Source organism: Corythoichthys intestinalis, chromosome 14 (assembly GCF_030265065.1).
Source record: "Corythoichthys intestinalis isolate RoL2023-P3 chromosome 14, ASM3026506v1, whole genome shotgun sequence".
NCBI lineage: Eukaryota > Metazoa > Chordata > Actinopteri > Syngnathiformes > Syngnathidae > Corythoichthys > Corythoichthys intestinalis.
Window position 1 is genome coordinate 39528777 of NC_080408.1, and position 9773 is coordinate 39538549.

The 9773-nt window shown below is 39.3% G+C and overlaps 1 protein-coding gene across 1 annotated transcript; it reads right to left on the minus strand.

Annotated features, from left to right (window-relative positions):
- Positions 1 to 1049: 1049 nt before the first annotated feature.
- On the minus strand, positions 1050 to 8417 carry rpe65a (retinoid isomerohydrolase RPE65 a). The gene is made up of 13 exons (XM_057858204.1): positions 8121 to 8417; positions 7874 to 7956; positions 7608 to 7758; positions 7147 to 7254; positions 6926 to 7067; positions 6704 to 6851; positions 4410 to 4624; positions 4187 to 4326; positions 3983 to 4112; positions 3758 to 3872; positions 1519 to 1613; positions 1329 to 1440; positions 1050 to 1241 (listed from the first exon to the last, which is right to left on the minus strand). Exons 1-13 carry the CDS (start codon positions 8129 to 8131, stop codon positions 1096 to 1098), a joined length of 1596 nt encoding a protein of 531 aa, XP_057714187.1. The 5' UTR covers positions 8132 to 8417; the 3' UTR covers positions 1050 to 1095.
- Positions 8418 to 9773: the final 1356 nt, after the last annotated feature.

The following is a 9773-nucleotide window of genomic DNA, read 5'->3' on the forward strand; positions in this document are numbered from 1 at the left end:
GTCCGGGCAAGACGTCATGCTTAGAGCTAGTGAAATTAAACGATTCCTTGAGGTGGAGAAAAATTCCTTGATCAATTCTTAAAATCAAGTTACTCAAATTATTCGAGCAATCGTTTCAACTCTACTTTTAATGCTATTGTTTTTGTTTTTTCCAGTTTGTATGAAGTGTTTTTTTTTTCTTTATAATACAATATGAAATACAATAGGAATTTCATAGATTTCATATACGATGAAATTTAAAATTGCCCCAAAAAATTTGAAAAATATAAACATGGCTCATATTATACTATTAGAAACTACAATTTCCGGAGAAATTACTATGGGGCTTTGCTGTGGAGGGATACAGATCTTTGCCCTGTCCGGGTTGATTTGGGGACATTTCGGGGACAATATCAGGTCAAAAAACTTCATACAAAATGAAAAGTGAAAAAAATACAATTATTGATTAATACAATTAAAAGAATTTAGGTATGTGACAATGCCACTTATTAAAAAGTGCATTATTTGTATTTTATACGTATTCTAGCAGAAACATTTACTGGATTATTTCGCATTGGTATTACATGCATCTAAATGTCTACAGCTTAGGTGTACATTTTCAAATTACATTTTACTCTTGTATATAACATTTGATATTGCCAAATTAAAAATTAGTTGTAGCGCTGAATTTACTTCAAATGAAATATTTCCCAATCCAAGTGTCAACACCATTTTAAGTCTGTGTTGTTCTCTCGAACCACCCGTCCATCTTGATTGAACATTCTCATTTTTTTTCTCTCTTCAAAATAATAGTTGATGCTCTTAATAAGATTTTCCATGCCGCAACACAAGGGCTTTATACTTTGCAGACCAGAGTTGCGTAATAAATCCGTCTTTGCAGTGCTCGGCTAATACAGATTTTCTATGGTGACATTTAATCTCTGCAAAAATCCCTACAATGTCGGTTTAGAGACTAAACTCACTCCAACTTCTAAGACTCGCCAACAAAGGGAGTCAAGTTCTAAAAACACAATATTCTCTGGAAATTAATACAACAAAGGTTAATCCATAGCCAGGAAGTGCTTTTATTTTATATGTGCCAAAAAATGGTAGCTCTCAGGCCTTGTACATGCCGTGGAAGGTGACAGGGATGGTGCAGTCTACTTCGGCTCGGGCGATTTCCGACAGGTCCTTAGCATTGAGGATGAGGAGGTAGCTTGGTCTCTGGGAACCGGGGGCGACCACGATGGTCAAAAGCACGCCTGGCCGCAACAACACGTCACTCTCAAATGTCATCACAGACAGTCATTTACTTAGGTATCTCAGGTGAGTACTCATGCTGCACTTACCGTCATCCTCATCGAGACCATCGGGGGTCTGTACAAAGAGGGGCTCCGAGGGGTACGAATCCGGTTCTTGCCAAGTCCAGGTCTCTTTGGTCTTTACATTCAGTTTACAGATCTACACAGAAGACAGAGCTCAAAATGGAACCAAACCGAAAATGGGTGCGTACAATTTTGTCAGTGGGGTCAAACACACCCTGTCTGGAATGAAGTGGTTGAGACCCAGGCCGTAGGCGTAAGTGTAGTTTTTCCCTGCGTACTTTTCATAGTTGATCTGCGGGAATTCAAATGCTGCAAAAACATTTAAATACACACTGTATAATTACTAGCTGTGGACTCATTAAGTTTCTTCTTATTTATTTTTAAATGTTGTTTACTTAGAATATACATGATCGAGTTTTTTTTTCTGCTATCACATTCTTTTCTCAATTGCTTACACTGAACAAATCAGGGTTAAATGAATTAAAAAAGAATCCTATAATTTGGCTCTTTTTTTCCTCCTAAAATTACTGCTCAAATGAGAGTTGAAACGTTTTCGTAGACAACCACAAGAGTCACAGTGTATGATTTTTAAAAACAATTTATATGTATTATTCTGCTCCAAATAAGTATTTGAACACCTGAGAAAATCAATGTTAATATTTGGTACCGTAATTACAGAGGTCAAACATTTCCTGTAACTTTTCACCAGGTTTGCCCAGACTGCAGCAGGGATTTTGCACCACTGCTCCACACAGATCTTCTCTAGATCAATCAGGTTCCTGAACTGTCACTGAGAAACACGGAGTTTGAGCTTTCTCCAAAGATTTTCTCTTGGGTTTAGGTCTGGAGACTGGCTAGGCCCCTCCAGAACCTTGACATGCTTTTTACCAAGCCACTCCTTGGAAATTCTGGCTGTCTGCTTCAGGCGATTGTTATGTTGGGAAACCCAGTCATGACCCATTTTCAATATTCTGAGGGATGGAGGTTATTCCTCAAAATCTCACAATACATGTCCCTTGTCATCCTCTCCTTAATACAGTGCAGTCGTCTAGTCCCGTGTGCAGAAAACCACCCCCAAAAATGATGTCCCTTGTCATCCTCTCCTTCATACAGTGCAGTCGTCCAGTCCCATGTGCAGAAAACCACCCCAAAAGCATGATGCTACCACCCCCATACTTTACAGTAGGAATGGTGTTCTTGGGATGGTACTCATCATTCTTCTTCCTCCATATAAGTAGAATTAGGACAAAAAAAGTTCAATTTTGATGTCATATGACCATATGACTTTATCCCATGACTCCTCTGGATCATCAAAATGGTCACTGGCAAATTTTAAACAGGCCAGGACATGTGCTGTTCTAAGCAGGGCAACCTTCCATTCCATGCATAATTTTAAACCATGACGTCTTAGTGTATTACAGTAACCTTGGAAATGGTGGTCCCAGCTCCTTTCAGGTCATTGACCAGCACTGTGTAGTTCTTGGCTGATTCCTCACCATTCTTAGAATCATTGAGACCATACGAGGTAGATCTTGCATGGAGCCCCAGTCAAAGCGAGACTGACAGTCATGTTTAGCTTCTTTGACAGTCATGCTTTTAGCTTCTTCCATTTTCTAATAATTGCTCCAATGGTCGATCTTGTATCACCAAGCTGCTTGGCATTTGCCCCGTAACCCTTTCCAGCCTTGTAGAGGTCTACAATTCTGTCTATGCTGTCTTTGGAAAGCTCTTTGGTCTCGACCATGTTAGTAATCGGAGTCTTTCTGATTTTATGTGGTGGGCAGGTGTTTATATGCAGCTAATTTCAAACAGGTCAAAAAGTCAGAATCAAAAAGTCCACCTCCACTCCACTTATTCATTGGACTTTTTAAAGGCAACTAACAGGTCTTTGAGGCTCACAATTCTAGGTAATAGACAGGTGTTCAAATAAAGCAGTGTAATACAAATAAATTGTTTAAAAAATCATACACTGTGATTTCTGGATTTTTTATTCTTTAGCTTGTCTCTCACAGTGGAAAAGCACCTACCATGAAAATTTCAAACCCGCCCATCATTTGTAAGTGGGAAAACTTCAAAATCGTAGAGGGTTCAAATACTTATTTTCCTCACTGTGCTCAGGACCCACAGGTTCATCCTAGTTTCCTTATTGTCTTAATAACTTGATCTCATTTTAAATATTTCTTTATCTGTGCTTATTCAATCATTTTGAGGGGGTTAATTTTTTTTTTTTTTTTTTGTTGACATTTTTCAAATTACATTTCATGTTAATTTGACAATATCTTAATTATTTCTACGTAAATATAATGTTATTTTCAAATGCTCAGTTGATGTTACACATCCTAAATTTTTGCAATTTACTGTCGGGCCGGGTTCACTGCATATAATATATAATCAGTAATATCTGTTTTTAAAGTAATCCAAGACTGAATGCATGAATGGACTGGTTTTATTACCCTGGCGAGGCCCAGAGAAGAGCACCTCAGGCTCCAGCCAGATGGTCCCATCGGCGTGCATGACTGCTGTGGCTGTGGTGTAAGGCAAGCTCACCAAATTTTTCCCTTGCTCCTCCTGCAACATGTACTCGAGTCAGTCCAGTGCTTTTTTCTTACACTGCCTGGAATTGTTTTTTTTGCCACTAAAAAGTGTTTAAAGTTCTATGAATAAAAAGCACAAGTGACCTTATGGACGTCCAGGGGAATGACGTATCTGCGGACCTCTGGCTGGGGGGCTATCATTGCCGCCCGTTTCACTTCCTCCCAGTTTGCCCTCAGGTTGGCCAACCACAGGTAGTTGTACACGAACTCGAAACTAACGCACACAGTAAATGTGAAAAATGACAACTGTGTCAAACTAAACACATCAACGTTGTTTTAACGACTCACCCCTTCCAGGCACACAGGTCGAACACAACAAAGCCGTTGTCTTCATAGGTGTTGATGTGATGGAACATACCGATGGGTGCGCCCTTGAACTTGTGGTCAATGTACTCTCCTGGATTCTTCTTGGCAATGTGGAACAAAGTCTACAAACATAAAAAAATAGCCAGACTTAATCCTTTTGCTTGGCTTTGGAAGACCCTTTTCCTAGACACATTTTGTAGTGTACCCCTTGACTCTCGTTGGACTCGAAGCAATCCATATAGTTGGAGCCTCGGATGCTCCAGGCGCTCAGAAACTTCAACAAGTTGATCTTGACCGGCGTCTCCACAAAGACGAAGTAGTTTTCCGACATTCCAAAGCTGTGCACATAGGCGGGCTTGAACCTCTCAGCGCTGGGAAACTGCACCACTACCCTAGACTTCTCGATGGGGTCGGACTTGTCTGAAACGTGATAATGATGTTAGGCTTTATAACATGATTATGAAGTGGGAAAAAAAACTGCTTCTAATCTTCTTGAAAGACAATCCAGATTTAAATATGAGGTGTTCTGCTCAGATCTTACAAAACATTAGAAGTTCTGATTTACAGTTGCAGTTAGCAATTTGTGGTGTTTTTTTTAGGAGAATATACTTTTTTATAATGTACTTTTTGGGGAAAACTACGGATCTTTTTCATCAGATTCTTAGATGACCATTTTCTTACAAAACTTTTGAGCATAATGTATATATTGAAGTTTTTTTTTCCACACATTTGCAGTATAAGACTTCTTTTCCTAAATATATAATCAGATTTCTCTTTTTTACAAAGCTGAGAACAAGGGGAAAAAAACACCCTCAAGATATAATACATTTTTTTCTTGGAATATGCTACTTATTTTTGGAGATTATCCAATTTGTTAATAGTAAGGGGTTGACACCGCCAAGGCTGCTGTTTGTCTCGAATTCCGTTTATAGCCTTTATGTAAAGAACATCTAGGCTAAGCCGAGGTGTTGAGCGGTCAGGTTGGTCTGGGGTGAAAGTGGGCCGGAACGGGGGCGAACGGGGTGGAATTGTGCTTTCATCCCAAAAATATGACGGCAATTGTCAAACCTCAATGTTTAAAAAAAAAACGCCAGGTTGCCACACACACATCTCCAAGAAGAAAACAATCTACTAATGTCAGATTTACATACACAAGTGTTGACAACAAGCCTAATAAAGTTCTTGTGTAGCGTCATACATTTCCACCGATATTTATTATTTGTCTATTCCACGGAATTCTCCCAGCATATGTATCTGAGTCCGCCGAGACAGTCAACTCGCGTCAATGTGCGCATACGCGCAGCAAACAACCTTGCCTGGACTCCAGTTGTCCGTTCAATTGGCTGACATACTGACATGTGATCAGCATGGATAGTTAGCTCTGATTGGTTCAAATGCAAATGTTTGTTGGACAACATAAATAAGAATAAAAGAACAAGCTTGTTGAACTAATGCGATAAAAAAGGGAAATGCAGCGGGAAATTGATCAGATCTTTAAGAGAAAGGAAAGAGTTGAAGAGGCTTATATTATTGCATTTTTATTTGCCTATAATGCATGACCCTAGAAATCAATATTGTATTGGCAATATCGTTAATGTGCACTTTGGACTTATTTTTGTTCATTTACCTATGTTAGGCTACTTATTTATTTCCTTATAATATAAAAAAGTCTATGCGTTATCTTCAAAATATATTCCATTTTACTGTGCATAATGTAAGTCATTTGTATTTTGCACATCATTGGAAAAAAATACAATATTTGATGAAAATCAGTTTCTCATGTAAGCCTTGTTACAGTAAGTGTAATGCAGTCGCCTAATGCGTGTGTAAAACCTGGAGTGTTTTATTGTACGTAATATGTATATTCTTTGTATTTCTGTGGTTTCTACTCACGTTCACCCCTGGGTTTGGTGGCCTCATTTTTACATATTTGCTGTTTTTGCAAATGATGTGGTTCTGTTGGTTTCATCAAGCCGCGACCTCAAACTCTCGCTAGAGCAATTTACAGCCAAGTGTGAACTGTGAAGCGTTTGGGATTAAAATCAGCACCTATATAATTGAGACCTATCGGAAAAGGGTACCGTGCATTCTCAGGATCAAGGATGAATTCCGGTCCCAAGAGGAATAGTTCAAGTATCTCAGGGGAGAATGAAGAGTGAGATCAACAAACGGATTGGCGCAACGTGTGCAGTAACGCGGACTCTAATTGTCAGTCGTAGTGATGAAGGAGCAGGGGCAAATGATCAGTCTACTTTCCTAGCTTCACCAATGGTCATGATCTGAGGGTCATGATCAAAAGAACAAGCAGCTAAAAAGATATCCTGCACAGGATGCATGGGCTCTCAAGGTCTGGACTCAGAGTTGAGCTATGCTCCTTTGCATTGAGAGGAGCTAAATGAGGGGGCTCGGGCATGTGATCTCTAATGTGGTGTTCCAGGCATGTGAACATTGAACATTTTCTTTTGTGAATGTTTCAGTGAAACTTGAATTTAAGTAAACCTTTCTGTGTAGGCGGAATTCTGACAATGTTGTAGGCCAGAGTGGCTCCTTTCCCCATGCAGTTCCCAATGTTGTACACAGTGCCATCCCTCTCAATGTGGGGGTGTGCCGTCACGCCGTTTATGTTGATGTAGTTGCACATGTCCACCTGTGGGACAGAAAATGAGCTTCTTTATATGAGATGGCCACATTGTTTTGGTTTTGTTTCATCTCTACGCACACCTTTTTCAGTGTGTCCAGGGTGTCAGGATCCACTTTGGTTATGTAGTTGGTTTCAGTCACTGCGTAAAAGTCCTCGCCCACCGGGTAGACGTTCACCAGGCAGTTGTCGGTCACCTCCACACCCTTGAAGTAGGAGAAAAACCTACGTATAAAAGGTTTAACCGCAGATTCAGCGTATAACACTAGAAGAAGCAGTAAGAGATTGACTGTTGTCCACATACCTGGAGAAGATGTTTTTGCAGGGATCGGGATAAGCAAAAGTGCCAAATTCAGTAATCACCACTCGCTTCTCTGTAATGGCCCGCACGTAAGCATCCGTTTTGACGAATCTACAAATTAATAAATACATCTTTTAAGTTTTTCTCCCGTATGGCACCTGTGGGATACAAGTTGAAACCCCCAAAAGTCGACCCCAACCTGCTAAAGTTTCACATAAATGCCAAAAACCTTCATAATGTTTAACTTTCCCCTTCAATAATATTTTTTCTCCTTAAGAACAACACTTAAACCTCCCAAAATATGCATCTTGTATATGCAATGTTCTACAGCTCTATGAACATAAAAGTGACTGAATTAACTCCATTTCCTTCACTATTTATGGGGAAAAAACATTTGAAATTCAAACAAGCCATCACATAGACAAATACAAAAGGTATAACACATTTTTTCAAATGCTTTTTACTTGCGAAAATAGGTGACTTGTCCATTCTTGAAGTCAAACTTATGCATCAGCGCCTGTCCATCAAAGAGGTGATAGAAGGGCTCGTCCCCCACCTCGAAAAGACCGGGACCCAAACGCAGAAGACTGCCCCTCAGAAAGGAAGGAATTCTCCCTGGGGAGCAAATAACACACACGAACACAAAACATTCAGGTGTCTAAATGTTTTTTCATGATAAAAAAATCAACATTAAGGGAGTCAAAATTTGTAATGAAGTGTCAGATATTACCTATAACTGTTGCAGGAAGAGGCTCGGCAAGCTCCTCGCATGTCTCAAAGATCTTTTTGTACCCACCGGCTGGGTGTTCAAATCTGGTTACAGTTGAAATGTTAAAAAAAAAAAAACTTTTAAATCATCACAGTTAAAATGAACATATTATATATACATCTCCATATACAACAGGGAAACACTTGAGGGAGACACTTGAGCCACTTGACAGTAATGAATGAAAAATGATAAGTCAAATATAACTCACCTGCTGACCATGACTGCTCTTTGTGATGGTGAAACAAAACGCGGCTAACTCTTGAAGTCTTTTGCCAGACCGGAGCAAATGTATCTGTCAAGTGCCCCACACAAGCTGTGTTGTCCAGCATTTTTCACCCTTTCTTTTTCTAACCCCCATGACTTTGCTTTGGCCAATCAGGTTAAAGTGTTAACAAGAATTCCATTGTGTTGCTACCTATCCCGTGCCGGATGTCTCAATAGTAGCTTGCTTGAAGCCGGATTTGAACATTCTCGGCACAGAGTTAGAAATATGTTGCAATGGAGTTTTTTTTTTTTTTTTTTTTTTAACCAAGGTTTGACCTTTAAGTGTGCTTAGTCATGTGAGTACAGTACTGTATAAAGGACATATACTTCACCTTCAATTTTATAGACACTGATAGAGAAGTACAGTCATGTGAAAAAATTAAGACACCCTATGGAAGCCTGTGTGTTTTCTAACATATTTGGTCATATGGATGTTTATCTATCTGTATATAGATATCTATTTATATATCTATGGACATTTTCTTTGAAGGTCTCGTTTTTTTCCCCTGTAAACTCTATGTTGATGCCTTTTCCCAAAAAGCTCTATTTTTGTCTAATCTGACCGGAGAACATTCTTCCAAAACGTTTTTGGCTTTCTCAGCTAAGTTTTGGCAAACTCCAGCCTGGCTTTTTTATGTCTCTGGGTCAGAAGTGAGGTCTTCCTGTGTATCCTACCATAGAATCCCTTTTCATTCAGACGCCAACGGATAGTACGGGTTGACACTGTTGTACCCTCGGACTGCAGGACAACTCGAACTTGTTTGAATGTTAGTCGAGGTTCTTTATCCACCATCCTCCCAATCTTTCGTTGAAATCTCTTGTCAATTTTTCTTTTCCGTCCACATATAGGGAGGTTAGCCACAGTGCCATGAGCTTTACACTTATTGCTGACACTGTGCACGGTACATACAGCAACATTCAGGTCGTTGGAGATGGACTTGTAGCCTTGAGATTGCCCATGCTTACTCACAATTTTGCTTGTCAAGTCCTCAGACAGTTCTTTGGTCTTCTTTCTTTTCTCCAAGTTCAATGTGGTACACACAAGGACACAGGACAGAGGTTGAGTCACCTTTAATCCATTTTAACTGTCTGCAAATGTGATTTAGTTATTGCCACCACATCTTATGTGCCACAGGGAAGTAACAAGTGCTGTTAATTACACAAATTAGAGAAGCATCACATGATTTTTTTAAAGGGTACCAATATTTTTTGTTGGGCCCATTTTTGGAGTTTTGTGTAAAATGATAATGATTTAATTCCCCCCCAACCCCCCCCCCCCCCCCATTCTCTTTTGTGTTTTTTCATTGCAAGCAAAATAAGTGAAGATAATACTACCAAAGCATTTGTAATTGCAATCATTTTCTCGGAGAAATTTAGCGTTATCTGACAGAATTGCAGGGGTGCCAAAACGTTTGGCCAGCACTGTACATATTAGTCCTAATTGTGAAAATAGTCTATGAACTAACAATAATACTTGACTAACATGATCTGGGGGAAATAAAATCAACTCTGAATATTGGTATGGCTTCATAAAGCACTGAAAAATACAAATCCTATCATAAAAAAAAAAAAAAAAAAAAAAAAATATATATATATA

What these genes read in the sequence shown, in the direction of transcription:
- rpe65a (XM_057858204.1), bottom strand. An exon ending in TTCCCCTGGACGTCCATAAG is followed by an intron (nt 3,873 to 3,982) that starts GTCACTTGTGCT and finishes TACATGTTGCAG; the next exon opens with GAGGAGCAAGGGAAAAATTT. An exon ending in ACCACTTCATTCCAGACAGG is followed by an intron (nt 1,441 to 1,518) that starts GTGTGTTTGACC and finishes TCTTCTGTGTAG; the next exon opens with ATCTGTAAACTGAATGTAAA.